Below are 22,004 nucleotides of genomic sequence, written 5' to 3' on the forward strand. Positions count from 1 at the left end.
ATTCCATTTATGTGATATTGAGCTTTATTGTTTCTGTGAAACGTATGAAAATTGTTACTGTACATGTCAATTTTATGTTTTTATTATGTATGTTGATGATGTAAATCGCCTAGGCCTCCTTGTGGTAGGCGATTAATAAATTTTAATAAATGAAATGAAAAATGAACCAGACCGCTTCAGCATTCGCCGGGGGACAGCGTCATTTTTAAAGAAAAAAAAAAGTAAGCTTTTTTTTTTTTTAGGTTTTGTGGTGGCAGTCCGGCGTTTTTTTCCTCTCCCCGGTTCCCCCCCCCCCCCCCACCGAGGGTTAAGTTTTTTCTTTTTAAAGTTAGTAGTTAGGCAGTGCGGCCGTCCAGGGATGGGCTGTACTCAGCCTGCATCCCTGGCGACGAAGGAGCATCAGGAGCCGCGCAGGGGGGGGGGTGGTAGGCGAAGCACCATGACCGTCGCGTTTGGAGCTCTCCCTGCGCCTCTCCCCAAGCAGCTACGGGCAGGTGCAGCAAAAGCCGCCATTTTGGCGCCAGTTCTGCCGGCGGTCCCGATCGCGCCGGCACGGGCGAGCAGAAACTCGCCGCCCTTCCTCTCTCCACAACGGCCCATTCCACAGCTGGCCTCCCCCGCGGTACCCTTGGGGGAAGGAATAGGGGACGTACAGGGACCGATTCAGATGTCTCCTGCTCCTCCTTGGAATTTATATTGGCCATGCATAGGGCCTTTAAGGCCCGCAAACGACCCTCAGTGGTGGCAGGAGGACCCGAGGGGCCACACCCTGCGGTTAAGGGGCACTCCCGACAGGGGGCCTCGACAGGGGGCCTGCGTGCGAAGAGGTCCCTGAGGGCCCTCCCCCCACAGGAGGATTTGGATTCCTTGGAGGGCTCATCGGACCATGAGGATTTGGGGGGTCTGTCCCCACCCCCGAGGGGGGGTAGAGGGAGACGGGACCCCGTCGCCAGGAACAAAGAGGCAGAGTCATGCCTCGGAGGGCGACGATCCCAGAGTAATCCGTCTCTTCCTTAGGGACGAACTGGGACCCCTCATTCCTGCAATCCTGGAGGAGTTAGGGATCGCCACTCCTCCAGAAGAGTTTCGGCTTGGTTCCATGGGTCCGGTGTTGTTAGGTCTAAGCAGTCCTCCTACGACTTTTCCCTTCCATTTTTCGGCTATGGATTTGCTATTTCGGGAATGGGACACCCCGGACTTGAGGTTGAAAGTCACGAAGGCTATGGATAAGCTTTACCCATTGCCGGAGGACGCATTGGAAGTTCTGCGGGTCCCCAAGCTGTTTCCGCAGTCATGAAGCGGACTACCTTTCCGGTCACAGGCACCACGGCGCTGAAGGATCTCCAGGATCGGAAGTTGGAGATTCAATTGAAGAAGATCTTCGAGGTCTCTGCCCTCGGGGCCCGGGCGGCAATTTGTAGTAATTTCGTGCTAAGGGCCGGGCTGCGCTGAGTTCAACAGCTCCTTGCCAACGATGGCCTGTCGGAAGAGGAAGCCTGGCAGGCTGGCCACCTGGAGGCAGTGGTGGCTTATAGTGCGGATGCCCTGTATGACCTTCTGCAAACTTCTGTGCACTCCATGGTTTCGGCGAGGCGGCTGCTGTGGTTGCGGAACTGGTCTGCGGACGGTGCATCTAAGTCCAGGCTGGGCTCATTACCATTTAAGGGTAAACTGTTGTTCAGGAAGGAGGCAGATTGTCTCTCTTCTACGAGGAATGGACCAGCTCACGTTGGATCAATGGGTACTCTTGGTAATAAGACACGGCTACGCCTTAGATTTTGCACGCCAGCCCCGCCCGCGATATTTCCTGTCGTCTTGCGGACACGCAGACCAGCGCCAAGCGGTTCAACAGACCTTGGAACAGCTGCTGGACCTGGGAGCAATTGTGCCGGTACCACATCGGGAACAAGGAAGAGGACATTACTCCATTTACTCCGTCAGTCCAAAGAAGGAAGGGGCCTTCCGGCCCATTGTAGATCTCAAGTGCGTCAATAGATGCCTGCGGATTCCGTGTTTCGCATGGAGACATTGCGCTCCGTCATCGCTTCAGTGCGTCCTGGAGAATTCCTGGCGTCCCTGGATCTCACGGAAGCATATCTGCACATCGGGTTCAGAGAGGATCATCAGAGGCATCTCCGGTTCAACGTCTTGGGGAAGCACTACCAGTTTCAAGCGTTGCCATTTGGTCTGGCGACAGCTCCCAGAATCTTCACCAAGATCATGGTGGTTGTGGCGGCGCAGCTTCAGCGGGAAGGATTGCTGGTACACCCGTACTTGGACGATGGTTGATTCGTGCGAAATCAGTCCCTCTGTCAGTGGGCGATCACTTGAGTACTTCAGCTGTTGCGCTCCCTAGGCTGGGTAGTGAACACCACCAAGAGTCATCTTATTCCCTCTCAGTCACTGGAGTTTTTGGGAGCGTTGTTAGATACTCACCGAAGGGCGGTCTTCCTCTCGTTGGGGCACTGTCGCAAATTACAGGGGCAGGTCCGGTCCTTACTTCTAAAGCAACCGCCAACGGTTTGGGATTATCTACAGATGATAGGCTCCATGGCGTCAACACTGGACCTGGTTCCCTGGTCATTCGTGCACATGCGGCCCTTATAGTCAGCGTTGCTTTCCCGATGGAGCCCAGTGTCAGAACAATTTTACCTTCCGTTACCATTGACGAAGCCGGCTCGTCTCAGCCTAGGATGGTGGCTGTGTTCGGCCAACCTTCTTTGGGGAGTTCCCCTCATGACGCCGGAATGGACGGTGGTCACCACAGATGCGAGCCTCCTCGGTTGGGGAGCGGTTCGTCTACGGAAGTCGGTTCAGGGACGCTGGTCTTCGACTGAGTCTCGCTGGTCGATCAATCAGCTGGAGACCAGGGCGGTGCGACTGGCGTTGCAGGCCTTTCTTCCTTTGATTCAGGAAAAGTCGATCAGGGTTCTCTCCGACAATGCGACCACAGTGGCCTACATCAATCGTTAAGGGGGAATCAGAAGTCAGCCAGTGGCCTTTGAGGCTCACCTTCTGATACAGTGGGCGGAGCGTCATCTGGTCAGCATAGCGGCGTCCCATTATAGCAGGGGTCGACAACCTGCATGCGGACTTCTTGAGCCGCCATCAACTCAACCCAGGAGATCTGGCGGACAGGGCTTTTCAACTCATCTGCGACAGATGGGGCATGCCGGCCATGGATCTGATGGCGACCTTCCAGAATGCCAAGGCTCCAAGGTTCTTTGCCCGTCGAAGAGACACGTCGTCTCCCTGCGCCTCACAGAAGGAGTGGACGCCTTGGCGTTGCCCTGGCCAACGACAATTCTTCTGTATGTCTTCCCTCTGATCGGCAGGATTCTTCGGCACATAGAAGCCCACCCCTTCGAGGTCATTCTGGTGGCTCCCAAATGGTTGCGGCGGCCCTGGTTTGCAGATCTCGTCAATCTAGCAGTGGAAGGGCCGCTGCGGTTTCCCTACCTCCTGGATCTCCTCCATCAGGGATCCGTGTGTTTCGATCAGGTAGATTGCTTTTGTCTAGCGGCATAGCTTTTGAAAGGCGTCGTCTAAAGAACAAAGGCTATTCGGATGCGGTGGTTTCTACTTTGAGATCGCGTAAGAAGTCAACTTCCTTAGTGTATGTGAGTGTGTGGAAGGTTTTCGAATCCTGGTGCGTTGAGTGGTCGACCCCCACCCACCCCCTACCCGGGTGTCCGTTTCCGCCATTTTGGCTTTTCTGCAAGATGGCTTAGCTAAAGGCCTATCCTGTGGTTCTTTGAGGGTACAGGTAGTAGCTCTTGGTTGTTTTCGGGGATATCTTGAAGGGAGACCCCTGGCGGCGCATCCTGATGTTGCCCAGTTTTTGAAGGGGGCGAATCGGTTGCGTCCGCCCTTGAAGGTTCCGTATCCCTCCTGGAACTTGAATGTGGTTTTCAGGGCCCTGTGTGCCCCTCCTTTTGAGCCTTTAAAACAGGTAACCCTTAAGGACCTTACTTTGAAGACAGTGTTCTTGGTGGCGATCGCATCAGTTAGAAGAGTGTGTCAGAACTTCAGGCCTTGTCCTGTAGGGAGCCTTTCCTGTGGATCTCTGAAGCAGGAGTTACTCTGCATATGGTTCCCTCGTTTCTCCCGAAAGTGGTTTCTTCGTTTCATTTAAATCAGTCGGTGGATCTCCCCTCCTTTGCGGCTATCAAAGGGGTGGATCCAGTTTCAAGGGATTTGAAGAAGTTGGATGTGCGTAGAACACTGCTACGATACTTGGAAGTGACTAATGACTTTCGTTTATCGGATCACCTTTTTGTACTTTGTCAGGGTCCAAAAAGGGGCAATATGGCCTCCAAGGCTACCATTTCTCGTTGGTTGAAGGAAGCCATAGGCTCCTCATATCTACTCAGTGGTAGACCTCTACCACAGGGTCTCAAGGCCCATTCGACGCGTTCCCAGGCAGCTTCCTGGGTGGAGTGTATGCAGATTTCTTCGTAGGAGATCTGCAGGGCTGCAACTTGGAAATCATAGAAACATAGAAATGACGGCAGAAGAAGACCAAACGGCCCATCCAGTCTGCCCAGCAAGCTTTGCACATTTTTTTTTCTCATACTTATCTGTTACTCTTGGCTCTTAGTAACCTTTTGGTTCTGTTTCCCTTCCACCCCTACCATTAATGCAGAGAGCAGTGTTGGAGCTGCATCTATGTGAAATATTTAGCTTAATTAGTTAGGGGTAGTAACCGCCGCAATAAGCAAGCTACACCCATGCTTATTTGTTTTCCCAGACTATGTAATTCAGTCCTTTTTAGTTGTTGTCTGTATATAGATCCTCTTTTCTTCATTCCCCCTGCCGTTGAAGCAGAGAGTTATGCTGGACATGCATTGAAAGGTGAAGCATCAGTCTTTCTCCCCTGCCGTTGAAGCAGAGAGCTATGCTGGATATGCATTGAAAGTGAAGTATCAGGCTTATTTGGTTTGGGGTAGTAACCGCCGTAACAAGCAAGCTACTCCGTGCTTTTTTGTGAATACAAATCCTTTTTTCCACCTTCATTCACATCCTCTAGACTTTATGGATCCACAGTGTTTATCCCACGCCCCTTTGAAGCCCTTAATATCCTTGCATACCTTTGCACGTCATTATCGTCTGGATGTCCAGGACTCAAGGGAAACCAATTTCGGAGCAGGCGTTTTAAGAGCGGGCCTCTCTGGATCCCATCCCAAGTACCGGTAGTCTCAGCTCTGGTTCATCATAGGAGTCTGGACTGATCTGGTACGTACAGGGAAAAGAAAATTAGGTCTTACTGCCAATAATTTTCGTTCCTGTAGTACCAAGGATCAGTCCAGAGTCCCACCCTCAATAGTTTTTCAGTCTCGGACAGTCCGCTGTGTTTCCTTAGGTGAGGTTTTTGGGGGACTTTCATGCTGTTTCAGTTTATATGTTTTGTATTTTGTTTCTGGGGCAGGTCTCTTGTTGGGGCAGTGAGCCCAGGGTTCTCCGGTTAAGCTTCCGGTATTTAGTTAGTTTTCAGTTTCAGGGCATTCTGCTTTGACATTACGTTATACTGACAGGCTGTGGGTGGCACCCTGGTATATATGCAGAGCCTGTCAAGTTTGGCTCTGTCTCCATCTGCTGGTGCGGAGGCAAAACCCAGGAGTCTGGACTGATCCTTGGTACTACAGGAGCGAAAATTATTGGAGGTAAGACCTAATTTTCTTATAGCCAGTTAGCTATACTACGCTTATGTAGGGAATTATGAGCTGATACAGTGGGTTAAACAGAACCTACTGACTCAGCCCTGCCACTTCCCCCATCTCCAACATGCAGGGCACAGCAAGACCTAACCACCGTGAACTCTAAACAACCCCCACTGCTTCTAGCTAAATATAGGAAACCTGTCTGCATGTAGGTAAGATGCCTGCACCAGATATACACATATATAGTGCAAGCTTTAACAGCCCACGAAACTGCCGTTGGCCTACTTCCTCTTATGTGGCTTTCACACTTACAGGTCGATACAGTTATGCCGCGTTAGAGTGCGGCAGTGCCAGGCGCACCCTCGATCCCCGCACGCACAGTTCTCTTCACCTACCGCTCGATACTCTCTTCAAATTGCATGCAAATGCATGCCGCGTCTGCGAAGCGTTAGGCGAAGGTTAGGCCCGTGCAACCCATTTTACTGTATAGAGCGCCTAAACAGTATCCTGGGTGCGCGGGCCTAACGCTTCACGGCCAGGTACCAGGAAGTGGACAGTTATGTTCTCCGATGCTCGGCAAACTTTCCCCCAGCCCCTGCTCACCTGCCCTGGCTGCGTCCGGTCTCCGGTGCAGCCCCAGTCCTGTCCCCTCCTCCCGAAGCAAAAAAAACAAAATCGAAAAAGTAGCAAGAGAGCGAGGGGAGAGACGGGCAATCCTAGGCTCGGGCCTGCTAGTCCCTTCTCCTCTCCTCCCGAAGCAGGGCGCGAAAAGCAGCCTTGCTCCGGGAGGAGGGGGGGGGGCAGTTTAAAGTGACGAAGCGACTTACTTTTGCAGGCCCCCCCCCCCCCCCTCCGGACATCGGCGACGACCGTGGCTCCAGCCTCCAGCTGTCAGGCGCATCGCACGTGGGAAAGCGGCCCCTATGCGTGCAATTGGCTGTTCAAGACGTGACGTCACGACGTTGGGCGTCACGGCATGTGAGGCAGGAGCCGCGGTCGTCGCCGATGTCCGGAGGGGGGGGCTGCGGCACAAGGAGAGGAGGAGAGAAGACGCAACTTACTCCAGCCAGCCCCCACTTTGGCAGCTCCCCTTCGGCAGCCCCCCTACAGCAGTGACGGCACTGTAAAGCGAGACAGACCGCGGCGCAAGGAGAAGAGGAGAGAGAAGACGCAACTTACTCCAGCCAGCCCTCCTCCGGACAGCGGCTCCTCTGCCTCCCAGCTGCCGGCGAAGATAGACGCCCGAACGGGTAGGCCCCTCGTGCAATTTGACCTCAAGGCGTGACGTCGCATGCCGTGACGCCAAACGTCGTGACGTCTCGCCTTGAGGTCAAATTGCACGAGGGGCCTACCCGTTCGGGCATCTATCTTCGCCGGCAGCTGGGAGGCAGAGGAGCCGCTGTCCGGAGGAGGGCTGGCTGGAGTAAGTTGCGTCTTCTCTCTCCTCCTCTCCTTGCGCCGCGGTCTGTCTCACTTTACAGTGCTGTCTCCGCCAAAGGTCCGCCGTGGTCCGTCTCGCTTTACACTGCCGTCTCCGCCGAAGGGGGGCTGCAGAAGGGGAGCTGCCGAAGTGGGGCCGCATTGGATTTTTTTTTTCGCTTTTTTTTTTGCTTCGGGAGGAAGGAGAGGACTGGGGCTACCCCGGAGACCGGCACCCATGGACACAGCCAGGGCAGGTGAGCGGGGGCTGGGGGAAAGTTTGCCGCTTACCCTTACTCCTGCCTCTAACGCAGGGGTAGGGGTAGGCGGTAAACTAACAGGTTAAACGCACGGCAAATCGGCAGGGAAAAAAAGCGATAGTCACAGTATCCGAGGGGAATAGCTAATTCCTTCATTATACAGCTAATTCCTTCATTTACATATCATATACATGCTGGGTGCGGAAAGGGTTATGCGTCTGTTTTAAGAAGCGCTAAGGACGCGTGAAACTGGAGACTGTATCGCTGGATCGCCTTACGCGTCCGAATTGTGCGCTCACAGCACGTTGCAGACGGGAAATCTTCAACCGCACGTTACAGTATCGATCTGTTAATCAGATAGGCTAACACATCTCAACTGCCTCATGACCAGCTTGTGACCTCTCCTGAATACACTGCCCGCTTGCACGTAGTCAGCAAAAGGTCAGCACAGACATATATGGTATAAACGCTGAAGCAGCCAATGATATGATAACACGTCTGTATGCTATGCTATGCTATAGAATGTCAGGGCACTCATTTGCTTCACCACGAATCCTGCCTGATGTGCCTTCATTGCCGCAACAGCTTATCCGGCTAACTGAACCAGATAATGCTGTATATTTGTTTATCCAGCTAACGGGCCGATACAGTAAAGTTCGCTTCAGTGGAGCGCACTGTTAGCCCGTGTTTGACTGCGCGTTTTCGACACGCTATTTTTACCCCTTATACAGTAAGGGGTATATTAAGTCGGAGGCCCCAAAACAAAAAAAAATTAAAAATTAAAAAAAAAATTATAAATCTGCCTGCGGCTGGAAGACGGATGCTCAATTTAGCCGGCGTCCATTTTCCGAACCCGTGGCTGTCAGTGGGTTCGAGAACCAATGCTGGTAAAATTGAGCGTTGGCTGTCAAACTCGCTGACAGCCGCCACTTCTGTCAAAAAGGAGGCGCTAGTCTCCCTAGCACCTCCTTTTACCGTGGGCCCTTATTTACATATTTTTCTTTTCTGAATCGCGCGCCCAGGAGAGCCGGCGCTTGCCAGCTCTCCTGCGAGTTTTTCTGTATCGGCCCGTAAGTTAGCCAAACAAGTAGCTCTGCCCCTCACTTAGCTGGATGTAAATATGAAGCGAAAAATACGGGTAACTAAGACGCACCTAGGATTCAGAGGGGGAAAATTAAAAAAAACAAAAATGGTGTGCTAAACCGGCTCTGTTCCTGGGCATCTGTGTGTCTTATGGAGCACATCAGGGGTATGCATACAATTTTTTTTTTTTTTGGTCCCTGTTTCGTTTTTGGGTCTGGGGAGGGCCATTTCGGTCCACTCCCCGGATCAGAAAACTTTTATCTTTCTCTCGTGGAAAAAAAAAACCCAAACACCTCAACCCTTCAAATTTACTTAACTTCAACCTCCCCCTCCTGATCCCCTGTTTCCCCCCCTTGAAGACTTGCCAAAAGTCCCTGGTAGTCCAGCGGGGTTTCCAGGAGTGATCTCCTGCTCTTGGGCAGTCGGCTGCCAGTAATCAAAATGGGGCTGGTGGCCATGGGGCCGACCAATGGCACCGGTAGCCCCTGTCACATACAGGCCTATCCTGTAAAGTGCGGCCGCGTTTACCCTGCTCCTAAGCCGCTTTTAACTCACGTTCCGGCCGCGTTAGCCCTTCCTGCGATCCCGAATCCCCTTTAACCTACTCCTACCGCGTCCTAAATTCCCCGGGCAACCCCTTCCGCCCGCGGCATGTATATTGCATGCAAACGAGCGAATTAGCTCGATATTGCATGCAAACGAGCCAATTAGCTATTCCCTAGCATCCCGTAACCCGCGCCCCGACTATCGCTAGTTTTCCCTGCCGTTTTGTCGCGCGTTTAACCTGCAAACTTACCGCCTACCCTGACCCAGGCGGTAGAGGCAGGGGTAAGGGTAGGTGGCAAGCTTTACCCCAGCCCCCGCTCACCTGCCCCGGCCGCGATCATGGGTGCCGGTCTCCGTGGCAGCCCCAGTCCTCTCCCCTAGTCCCGAAGCCAAAAAAAAAAAAGCGAAAAAAACGTAGCAGCCCCCCTCCGATGTCCGGACTGGGGCTAACACGGAGACTGCAACGCCAAAGCGACTTTTCGTTTTTTTATTTTGCTTCGCCGCTGTCAGTGTCCCCCCTCCTCTCGGAGCAGGGCGCGAAATCCGCCTTGCTCCGGCTGGAGGGGGGACACTGACAGCGCAGAAGCAACGGCGAAGACAGCGGCGAAACGACTTTTCAGTGTCCCCCCTCCTCTCGGAGCAGGGCGCGAAAAGCCGCCTTGCTCCGGCAGGAGGGGGGACACTGACAGCGCAGAAGCAAGGGCGAAGCAACTTACTTTTCTGAAGCCATCATCAGGAACAGATGCGATCGTAGCTCCTCCCGACCAAGATGGCCGCCTGCACGGGGAAAGCGTGCAATTGGCCGCTCAAGACGTCTTCAGCGGCCAATTGCACGCTTTCCCCGTGCAGGCGGCCATCTTGGTCGGGAGGAGCTACGATCGCATCTGTTCCTGATGATGGCTTCAGAAAAGTAAGTTGCTTCGCCCTTGCTTCTGCGCTGTCAGTGTCCCCCCTCCTGCCGGAGCAAGGCGGCTTTTCGCGCCCTGATCCGAGAGGAGGGGGGACACTGAAAAGTCGTTTCGCCGCTGTCTTCGCCCTTGCTTCTGCGCTGTCAGTGTCCCCCCTCCTCCCGGAGCAAGGCGGCTTTTCGCGCCCTGCTCCGAGAGGAGGGGGGACACTGAAAAGTCGTTTCGCCGCTGTCTTCGCCCTTGCTTCTGCGCTGTCAGTGTCCCCCCTCCTCCCGGAGCAAGGCGGCTTTTCGCGCCCTGCTCCGAGAGGAGGGGGGACACTGAAAAGTCGTTTCGCCGCTGTCTTCGCCCTTGCTTCTGCGCTGTCAGTGTCCCCCCTCCTCCCGGAGCAAGGCGGCTTTTCGCGCCCTGCTCCGAGAGGAGGGGGGACACTGACAGCGGCGAAGCAACTTACTTTTGCATCGGATCGGACCAGACTTCCTGGTATCTGTCATTTCAAATGACATTTGAAATGACAGATACCAGCGTGGCGTGAAGCCTTAGGCCCGCGCACCCAGGATACTGTATAGGCGCTCTATACAGTATCCTGGGTTGCGCGGGCCTAAGGCTTTTCGGACGCGGCTTACATTTGCATGTAATTAGGGTTCAGGATCGAGCGGTAGGTGAGCTGCACTGTGCAGGCGGTAACCGCGGGTGCCGTAGGCACTAACGCAGCTCTTCCTACCGCTCGGTACTGGATAGGCCTGATAGTAAGGGCAAAGGGCCACCGGTGCCATTTTGATTACTGGCAGCCGACGGCCCAAGAGCAGGAGATCGCTCCCGGGACCCCTGCTGGACCACCAGGGACTTTTGGCAAGTCTTGGGAGGGTCAGCAGGGTGGGGGTGGGAGGGGTTGTAGTTATTTTTTTTATATTCGCTACATAAGACACACAGCCATTTTCCCCCCACTTTTGGGGAAAAAAAAGTGTGTCTTATGGAGCGAAAAATACGGTATATTTACGTGGATAAATAGCCTGCTAAGTGGCAGGCACTGGCTGACCCAAATACTGAAATGGTGCCATTTACCCTGCAAAGTTTGAACTTAACCAGCTAAATGGCACTGAATATTAACGTCGCGGTGCTCCAGGACACATTCTCACTTAGAACCTGCTCTCTGCCATTGCTCCTACAAACTGCTCAAATGCTGTCTTTCTCTCCCCCCCCCCAGCTTTATCTTTCACTTTATTCTGTCGACCCCTTGCTTATCCCCTTATCCATATGTACTGCTTGTCTCCCCACTTTCATCTGTTTCTGCTTTCCAGTTTCTCCCATCACCTTTCTGTGTTCCTGTTTTCACAGTCATGTCTGTACCTTGTCCCCTTTTTCTCCACCCCTTTGTGTCTGTAGTCTCCCATCGGGAATGCCAGTGGACAAAGCCTACAGACTTGCTTGCATGTAGTGAGTTGGCAAGAGGAATTCTGAGAAGTTGTACACATCTTCTGTCACCAAGAACCTAGGCCAGGGGTATCCAACTCTGGTCCTCAAGAGCCGCCAACTGGCCTAGTTTTCAGTGTATTTGCAATGAATATTCGATAGAGATTTGCATACAATGGAGGAGGTATGTGCACATTTATCTCATGCATATTCATTGTGGATATTCTGAAAATCTGACTGGCTGGGAGTCCTCCAGCACAGGTTTGGGAACCACTGTAATAGCACATAGCCTGAAAATAATTATAACTGTGGAGGAGGAAAGGGATGGAGAAATATCCAGTGATGTCAGTGGAGCCACAGGGCTGCAGCAGAGAATGGCTTTCTTCTGGAGACTTCCCAGATTTTTCCAGAGTAACCCTTTTTGATTGTTGTGGAGATGGGCTTGTTGGCGGGGTGAAACATTTTTATATTTAAAGTTTACTCGCCAATCAGCAGTTGTAGTTTCTCATTGTTTCCCCTTTTTTCTCTGTTATACCCCTTCTCGTGTGCCCTGTGCTTTCTACCTTGATGCACTGTAAGTTTTATTTTAGAATTAACTTTCACATTTTTCTTTTTAGGACTGATGAAAATTAGAAACATGTTCATGGCATTTTTGGTACAAAATGTCTGGTAGTGAACGGAATAACTTAGTTTTTGCATATGAGTCTTCGGTGCACAGCATCAATGTGTTACTGAGTCTTAATGATCAGAGAAAACAAGACCTCCTATGTGATGTGACTGTCCTAGTGGAAGATCAGAGATTTCGAGCTCATAGGTCTGTGCTTGCAGCCTGCAGTGACTACTTCCTTACTCGAATTGTAAACCAGCATGATCCAGACTTGGTAATCACTCTGCCAGAAGAGGTGAGATGTCCTTATGATCTATGTCCTGCTTCTGTGTTGTATGTTGGTGATTAGCACTGTGGCTCCAATGTTCCAAGTTAGCTGCATGGCTCATGAGTGGTGATAGAACCATTTATTTATTTATTTATTTATTTATTTATTTATTTATTTAACTTTTTTATATACCAACATTCAAGTTGGTGGTCCCATCATGCTGGTTCATGCAGCAACAGCATGCACTGTCCTGCATGAGGAGGAATTGGGGCTGCCTTGGCCCCATGAGCTTGCACTAACCCACAGGCCCCCATGCTGACTTCATTAGTAATGCTGCTGCCACTTGCAGATCCCTGTTGGGATCAGCCATGAGGGGAGAGCTGAGAGTGCATGGGTCAGTGGAGCTTGCCACTATTTCTCTCTTCTAACCCACCACTGAACTACACAAGAAAAGATATCCCTGCTATCGGCTATCTCTTCCCACCAGTTGTCATCCACCTTTGGCCCAGGGCCTGAAGAAAAATGTTAGGCTGACCCTGGCCAGGGAGATATTTGGAGGAGGTGCTATTTGAAGGGAGAGATGAGATAAATGAGGGGTTTGAGGTTGATCAGATTGTTTGTGAAGGGTTCGAAAGAGAGGTAAGAGAGATTGGGAATGAGAGAGAATCCATTTGGGATGGGGGAATATGATCAAAGGATTAGAGGAAAGGAGCGGGGATGGGGTGAGAGGGAGGGAATGACATCAGTTGGGGGTTATAAGAAGGATTTATAGTGAGAGGATCACATGGTGGAATGTGTTGGGAGAGGTGGAGGCTGAAAGATCAGGTCCTCTGGAGGGTGGATCAGCTGAAGTAAAGGGGAAGGTGAGGAGGAGGAGGAGTGATTGTTTGGAGGGGGACTGCACCCCTGCTAATTTAATTTGGTTGTTCTCTGGGCTCATGTGAATTTTCCAGTGCTAAAATGGGTCACGTCAGCTAAAATTTTGGGAAACCCTTCCCTAAATAGCTTTTCCCGTCGATAGCAGGGCTGAATTAGCCATGCTGTATGGGAACTGTCCATCAGGGCCCAGGAGGCGGAGCTTTGTAGCAGAGTGTAGATCTTTGATCCTCTGTGGCTGCGCGTGGGTTCCCGCGCAGCATCAACGGTTCTCCTCAGTCTGTTTTTTTTCCGCGCGCGGGAGCGCACGCGGAGCCTTTTCTCCTCAAAAAAAAAAAAAAAAAAGAAGAATGTCAACGCAGAAGTCGGGGTTCAAGCCGTGTCCGTGCGGTAAGATCATGTCCGTCACGGACGGACATGATCGCTGCTACCGCTGCTTGGGACGCGACCATGACCAGTCCGACTGCGAACATTGCGCGAAAATGTCCCCGAGGGCCCGTCGACACAGGAGCTACCGTTGGCTGGCGCTCTCTGCGGAGGACAAGGCGTCCACAACTCACTCCTCTCCGGCCCCAAAATCCAAAACGTCGAAAGCGGGTAAGAGAGCAACTTCGTGGGACCCTCAATCGCCAAAAATACGAGACGCAAAGCGGAAGCCCAAGGAGAAGGGAGACCAGGGCCCTGGTCTTAATTCCGAACCGCTGCACGTGGGGACACAGAGGCCTTTCAGGTTGACTGAGCCTAGTACCCTAACGCATAGTAAAGACAACCCGGTCCGATCCTTACTATTATCACGAAAGGAGGACCCACATAGAGGCACAGAACCTCCGGAAAAGGTTCAAAAGAGGGCTGAAAGGACGCCGAAGAAGTCACAGGCGGCGCCGAAGCATTCCATGAAAGCCCAGTCGGAGCCCAAACCCCTCTCGGCGCCGAAACCTCTCTCGGCTCCGAAGACCCACTCTGCGCCGAAACCTCACCCGGCTCCGAAATCTCAGTCGGCGCCGAAATCTCGATCGGCGCCGGAGTCTCAGTTGGCGCGGGAACCTAAGTCGGCGCCGACAATTCAATCGGGGCCGCAACCTCAACAACAAGGGGAGCCGAAACCATCGCACTCCAGATCAACGGCAGCACCAAGGCCTACATCTCGCCACACCGCTGCAGCGGACACCGAATCATCACTTGCACCCGAACAACGAGAGCCCTGGTTAGAATCCCTGACAGAGGATAATAATTCCCAGAGGGATCGACGGTTTAAAGATCCAGAGGGGAACTCGCGGAGTACCACAGGTACTCACCATGAACACTCGGGTCACACTTCAAAGCAGTTAATGGGACGGGAGATATCCCCTCCTCAACGGAGTGCGGACTCGCATAGGGAAAAAGGGCAAGGTGGTCAACAGCGTTTACAAACACAGTCAGACAGGAAATCCCGAGACAATACACGGCCTTCAACTCAAAAAAGGCATCGGCATCATTCGGGCTCTTCCAGATCCACCACTAGGGAGCCGGGTCATGCAAAACGGCATCATGCCTCTCATCGTAAAGAAAGGAGATCCTCTTCTTCTTCGTCGTCACGACATAAGAGTACATCTCAGAGATCGGGCTCGATTTCTCAGGGGATTATCCCAATTTCATCCTCATCATCCAGCAAATCGAGGAGTATAAAGTCCACTCCTCGAGAAGGAATGGGATGGAGTGAAGATTCGGAGGTGGAAGGTACTTATGGTCCTCCACCAGTAGAAGTACCATATCAATCCACACAAAGGGAAAAACCACCATCGATGCCGCCCCACACATCGAAAGCTTTTTGGGACTTGACACACTCCCTAGCCGGGTTTTTTGAGACATTGCAGTCGACATACACCCTACCACCGGAGGCTACGAGCCCGGCAGACACTACTAGCCCGGCCCCACAGAGTGCGCAAAGGGATCTACCATCTTCCCGATCCCCATCTCCGCAGGGATCGGCCGTCCACTCACCGTCTCCGACAAGGACTATAGAATCTACGCATTCCTCGCCTCTATCTTCAACGGGATACCCGTCGGATCCTCCAGAGCAACCAGCGGAACCTTATTCCCCTCCGGAGGATCTCACATATCCCAAATTCATTGCAAAGATGGGAAATATCCTAAAGTTAGAGGTTCAAAAACTACCGGAACCAAGGGCAGAAACCTTGGGATTGCTAAAAATTTTTGATGCGCCTGGAGAGCCGGCTGCTCTCCCACCTCATGCAATACTCCATGGTGTCCTGCAAAAATCATGGGAGACCCCCTTTAATTTACAGTCGGTATCCAGAAAGACTGATTTAAAATTTAAGCTCCAAAAGCCTTCAATGTATGCGACTCCACAACTACCACATGACTCCATAGTGGTGGAATCCGCCTTACAAAAATCTAAAAAAGCGAAGACGCATGCATCCGCCCCACCAGGGAAGGACAATAAGTCCTTGGACGATTTTGCCAAACGCGTCTACCAAAACGCTATGCTGACAGCGAGAATTCAACACCATAATTTTTATATGGTACAATATATGTATGAGTGCCTGCAAGCCACTAAGGGTCTGTTCACGTCCTTAGGGGAGTCAACACCGGCAGTGATTTCGGATATGGAGGAGTGCACTCGACATATGCTGAGGGCGGTATACGAGGGATTCGAAAACTCATCCAGGGCTTCCGCCATGGCAATAGCTGCTAGACGTCTGGCCTGGCTCAAAGCTAGTGCTATTAGAGAGGACCTTCATGAGAAGCTCGCAAATTTGCCATGCACGGGGGAGAACCTTTTTGGAGACCGCCTCCAAGATACTGTGAGTAAGCTAAAAGATCAAGCGATAGCGGTCCAGTCACTCGCTGCCCCAGTGCCAGCGAAACGATATTTCTCCTCGACGCGCCGACCACAGTTTCCCAGGAAACAGTACAGGAGCTATCAAAATTTTAGACAGCAGAACTACCTACCGTATAACCGGCAGCCAAACAACAACCCTCCGCAGCAGCAACAGCAGAGGAGGGGGCGGCCTCGCGCTCAACGCCAACAACAGCCACAACAGTCAGCAGTTCCGGCAAAGACCACACAGTCTTTTTGAACTCCCGGCCACCACCAACACCCAATTTACCGGAATATCCCCCGGGCAGGTTAACGGCTTGCCTGACCGAATGGCAGGCCATCACGACAGATCAGTGGGTACTCGACATCGTAAAGGAGGGATATCGGTTACATTTCCTATCCCAACCGGTCACACCTCATTGCCCCCTAAATCAGAAACACCTAACACATCCACAACTGGCCAGGGAGTTAACCAATCTTCTCCATCAGAACGCAATCCGCATAATCCCGCGGGCGCTGAGAGGCCAGGGTTTCTATTCTCCATACTTCCTCATTCCAAAGAAAACGGGGGGCGATCGACCCATCCTCGACCTCAGAGAGCTCAACAAGTGCTTGGTACGAGAGAAGTTCAAGATGGTATCTCTGAAATCCATCCTACCTTTAATTCAACCCAGGGATTGGATGTGCTCTATAGACCTCAAGGATGCGTACACGCACATTCCTATCCACAAATCCTGTTGGCAGTACCTATGTTTCCAGTATCGCAACAAACATTACCAATACAAGGTCCTGCCGTTTGGACTGTCAGCAGCCCCCAGGGTATTTACCAAGTGCATGGTGGTGGTGGTGGCCCACCTTCGTCTACAAGGTCTGACCATATTTCCTTACCTCGACGACTGGTTAATAATAGCATCGGACCCGAACGTCCTGAAGTCGCATCTCAACCTAACGATAACATGCTTACAACGCCTAGGATTAATGATCAATTTTCCAAAGTCACATTTACAGCCCTCGCAGATCCTGCAATTCATAGGAGCTCGACTGGACACAATTCGAGTCAGGGCTTTCCTACCAGAGGACAGGAAATTCCAGATGTGCTCATTACTCAGGGTTCTGCAACACACAAGATGTACCACAGCCCGGTCCATCTTGAAAATTCTAGGGCATATGGCAGCAGCGATATTTACGGTCCCGAATACCAGACTCCACATGCGGCTCCTGCAGTGGGGTCTCAAGAGGCAATGGACACAACACTCCCAACCATTACACAAACGAGTTCAGGTAACCAACCCGATGCGACAGGATATCGATTGGTGGCTCAGGAAACCCACTCTCGAAAAAGGGGCACCGCTAAACCCCCCACCTCACAATGCAGTCCTCACGAAGGACGCTTCGCGGAAGGGATGGGGGGCGCATTTAGACCACCTGGAGACGCAAGGCCTCTGGTCCCCGTCAGAACAGGAGCTGCAGATAAACCTCCTAGAACTCCGGGCAATCCGGAATGCCCTACTCACATTCCAAAACTATCTGCGGGGACGAAGAGTGATGGTTTACACAGACAACCAGGTGGTGATGTTCTACATAAACAAACAAGGGGGGTCGGGATCATGGCCCCTTTGCAGGGAGACGCTTCAGATCTTTCTCATGCTCACAGACATTCCATTCATCTTCAAGCGACCTATCTTCCGGGTATAGTAAACACCAGAGCGGACAGATTGAGCCGCATCTTCTACCCACACGAATGGCAATTGAATCCCGAGGTACTACAAGGGATCTTCAACAGTTGGGGAACACCAACCATAGACCTCTTTGCCACGGAAGAAAATGCCCAACTACCGCAATTCTGCTCAGTCCGACCCAGCCCGTCCCGCTTAACGCAGGACGCCTTCCTAATTCCTTGGTCGGCAAGTCTCCTATACGCCTTTCCGCCAATCCCATTAATAACGAGAACCATACAAAAATGTATGACAGATCACAGTCAACTCATACTCATTGCACCAGCGTGGCCTCGACAACCGTGGTACAGCTATCTGTTACGGCTCTCAGTGACGACCCCAATCCGCTTTCCGGACAGGCCAGACCTTCTCCTGCAAGAAAACGGAGTGCTCATTCACCCACTCCTATCCTCCCTCCATCTAACTGCATGGAGATTGAGCGGGCATCTTTAACGGAGCAAGGGGTATCTCAGACGGTGCAAACCATTCTTCTCGAATCCCGGAAACCGTCCACAAGGAGGTGTTACTCGTTCAAATGGAAACGCTACTACAACTGGTGCAGCGAAAAGAGTATTTCACCTACGGACTGTTCCCCAGCATCGTTACTGGATTACCTGCAGTCTCTCTATGACTCTGGATTGGCAACCTCGTCGATCAGAGTGCATCTCAGTGCAATAGCGGCATATCATAAACCAATGAATAACCACTCGGTGGCGGAACACCCGTTACTATCTAGATTCTTTAAAGGTCTTTTACGTTTACGCCCACCGATCGTGAAACCACCGATACCGTGGAATCTTAATGTACTCCTAGAACAACTAACCCTGCCGCCATTCGAACCCTTGGAGTCGGCACACCTGAAGTTTCTCACCTGGAAGGTAGTGTTTCTGGTAGCCATCACGTCAGCACGACGGGTCAGTGAGCTACAAGCACTGGTACACTATGAACCGTATTTACAATTTCATCATGACAAAGTTGTCCTGCGAACTCACCCTTCGTTCCTACCAAAGGTTATTTCCACATTCCATCTCAATCAAACTATAGATTTGCCGATATTTTTTCCCAAACCACACGCTAACGACAGGGAACGCTTGTTACACACCTTAGATTGTAAAAGAGCATTGGCATACTATAAAAGGAGGACACATTCCCCAAACAGGACATCACAACTGTTTGTGTCATTTAATCCAAATGCTCCAGGCTTAGCAGTAACTAAACGCACCATAGCCAGCTGGATAGTACAATGCATCAAGTTTTGCTATTCCAAAAAAGGAGCCCCGCTGCTTGCACAACCCAAGGCTCATCAATTGAGAGCCGTGGCGACATCGGTAGCACATCTCCGCAACGTTCAGCCAGTAGATATATGCAAAGCAGCCACGTGGTCTTCCCTACACACCTTCACATCTCACTACTGCATAGATAAACAATCAGCGGGAGATGCAATTCTGGGACACACAATTTTACACGCAGTCGCTAAGTGATCTACGACTGCCACTACAACTCACGCTAACGGAAGGAAACAGCGTGTACGGAGGCTTGGGACTCCCATACAGCATGGCTAATTCAGCCCTGCTATCGACGGGAAAAAGCAAGTTTGCTTACCGTAAACGGTGTTTCCGTAGATAGCAGGAGAATTAGCCATGCTGACCCACCCGCCTCCCTGGCAGTCGATAGGTCCGCGATACGCGCTAGCTTAAATACAGACTGAGGAGAACCGTTGATGCTGCGCGGGAACCCATGCGCAGCCGCAGAGGATCAAAGATCTACACTCTGCTACAAAGCTCCGCCTCCTGGGCCCTGATGGACAGTTCCCATACAGCATGGCTAATTCATCCTGCTATCTACGGAAACACCGTTTACGGTAAGCAAACTTGCTTTTGTGATCTGATTTGTTAAGTTTATATATTTAGGTGTAAAAACATCCTGAACTGCACTGGCTTCTGATGACTATATGGACTAAATTTAAATTAAGATCTTGGTCTGTCAGGCCTGGTGGGTGGGAGAAATTAGTTGCTACACCCATATAAACCCTCTTCTGAAGTCACTCCGTTGACCCCCTATCCACTCCCACATACATTTCAAGCTCCTCTTTCTCACCTACAAATGCCTTCACTCTGCAGCATCTCATTATCTCTTCTCTCTCTCTACACCCTTCCTCATGCACTCATCTCATTAGACAAATCACTCCTATCTGCCACCAATGCCTGACTCCGTGTTTTCCCTCTGGCTGCATTGTGTGCTTGGAAGAGACTTCCTGAACTGGTGCATCATGTTCCCTCTCATACCCATCTAAAAATGCACCTTTCCCTGTACATACCCAGGTCAGCCCAAACTCCTAGGTTTTGCCTCCCTGCTAGCAGGTGGAGACAGAGAAAGTTTCATTGAATTTCCACATAACATATTGTGCCACTTGCAGTCCCTCAGTATTTCTCTCCAGCAGATGGTAGATGGTGCTAAAACCTGCAGTCTGAAGTATATTTAAAAAAAAAAAAGACGAGAGATCGCCATTTCCTCCCAGGGGGCTGTTAGGTCATAAGAACATAAGAAAATGCCATACTGGGTCAGACCAAGGGTCCATCAAGCACAGCATCCTGTTTGCAACAGTGGCCAATCCAGGCCATAAGAATCTGGCAAGTACCCAAAAACTAGGTCTTGGTGGGGCCATCCCCCCTGGTTTGAGGTGGATGAGTAAGGAGGTTGGTGACCCCTGATGGCAGCTCGCTCCGAGATTCTGAGGGGGGGGGGTGTATATCGGAGACATGGTGGAAGGAGGATAACCAATGGGACAGTGCTATACTGGGGTACAAATTATATCGCAATGACAGAGATGAGCACCCAGGAGGCAGTGTGGCACTTTATGTCCAGGATGGCATGGAGTCCAACAGGAAAAACATCCTACATGAAACTAAATGTACAATTAAATCTTTATGGGTAGAAATCCCTTGTGTGTTGGGGAAGACTATAGTGATAGGAGTATACTACCATCCACCTGGTCAACATGGTGAGATGGACAATGAAATGCTAAGAGAAATTAGGGAAGCTAACCAAATTGGTAGTGCGGTAATAATGGGAGATTTCAATTACCCCATTATTGACTGGGTAAATGTATCATTGCTACATGCTAGAGATATAAAGTTCCTGGATGGAATAAATGACAGCTTTTTGGAGCAATTGGTTCAAGAACAGACGAGAAAGGGGAGCCATTTTAGATCTAATTTTCAGTGGAGCACAGGATTTGGTGAGAGAGGTAATTGTGGTGGGGCCGCTTGGCAATAGTGATCATAATATGATCAAATTTGAATTAATGACTGGAAGGGGGACAGTAAGCAAATCCACGGCTCTCGTGCTAAATTTTCAAAAGGGAAACTTTGATAAAATGAGAAGAATAGTTAGAAAAAAACTGAAAGGAGCAGCTACAAGGGTAAAAAGTGTGCAAGAGGCGTGGTCATTGTAAAAAAAACAAAAAACCATCCTAGAAGCACAGTCCACATGTATTCCACACATTAAGAAAGGTGGAAAGAAGGCAAAACGATCACTGGCATGGTTAAATGGGGAGGTGAAAGAAGCTATTTTAGCCAAAAGATTTTCATTCAAAAATTGGAAGAAGGATCCAACAGAAGAAAATAGGATAATGCAGAAGCGTTGGCAAGTTAAATGTAAGACATTGATAAGACAGGCTAAGAGAGAATTTGAAAAGAATTTGGCCGTAGAGGCAAAAACTCACAGTAAAAACTTTTTAAAATATATCAGAAGGAGGGAGTCAGTTGGACCGTTAGATGATCGAGGGGTTAAAGGGGCACTTAGAGAAGATAAGGCCATCGCGGAAAGATTAAATTATTTTTTAACTTCAGTGTTTACTGAAGAGGATGTTGGGGAGATAGCCGTATCGGAGAAGGTTTTCATGGGTGATGATTCAGATGGACTGAACCAAATCACGGTGAACCTAGAAGATGTGGTAGGCCTGATTGACACCTGGACCGGATGGTATACACCCCAGGGTTCTGAAGGAACTTAAAAAATGAAATTTCAGATCTATTAGTAAAAATTTGTAACCTATCATTAAAATCATCCATTGTACCTGAAGACTGAAGGGTGGCTAATATAACCCCAATATTTAAAAAGGGCTCCAGGGGTGATCCGGGAAACTACAGACCAGTTATCCTGACTTCAGTGCCAGGAAAAATAGTGGAAAGTGTTGTGAACATGTAGAAAGACATGGTTTAATGGAACAAAGTCAGCATGGCTTTATCTAAGACAGGTCTTGCCTTACAAATCTGCTTCATGTGGATAAAGGTGAACTGGTAGATATAGTATATTTGGATTTTCAGAAGGCGTTTGACAAAGTTCCTCATGAGAGGCTTCTAGGAAAAGTAAAAAGTCATGGGATAGGTGGCGATGTCCTTTCGTGGATTACAAACTGGCTAAAAG

General features: G+C 50.7%; 1 protein-coding gene across 6 annotated transcripts in view; it reads left to right on the forward strand.

Annotated features, from left to right (window-relative positions):
- Positions 1-22,004, forward strand: part of BACH1 (BTB domain and CNC homolog 1) — a 286,366-nt gene that overhangs the window by 23,227 nt on the left and 241,135 nt on the right. For 5 of the 6 annotated variants that reach the window (XR_003852950.1, XM_029579253.1, XM_029579254.1 and 2 more), the window contains exon 3: positions 11,907-12,191. Coding sequence is in view for 5 of the 6 variants with exons in the window: in XM_029579253.1 (XP_029435113.1) it covers positions 11,952-12,191 (240 nt within the window). In the remaining variant the exon portion in view is untranslated. Of the gene's footprint in view, positions 1-9,823; positions 9,879-11,906; positions 12,192-22,004 lie in introns of those variants that run through there. The other variant, XM_029579251.1, reaches the window with a different exon arrangement.

The sequence above is a fragment of the Rhinatrema bivittatum genome, chromosome 15 (genome assembly GCF_901001135.1).
Source record: "Rhinatrema bivittatum chromosome 15, aRhiBiv1.1, whole genome shotgun sequence".
Classification (NCBI taxonomy): Eukaryota; Metazoa; Chordata; class Amphibia; order Gymnophiona; family Rhinatrematidae; genus Rhinatrema; species Rhinatrema bivittatum.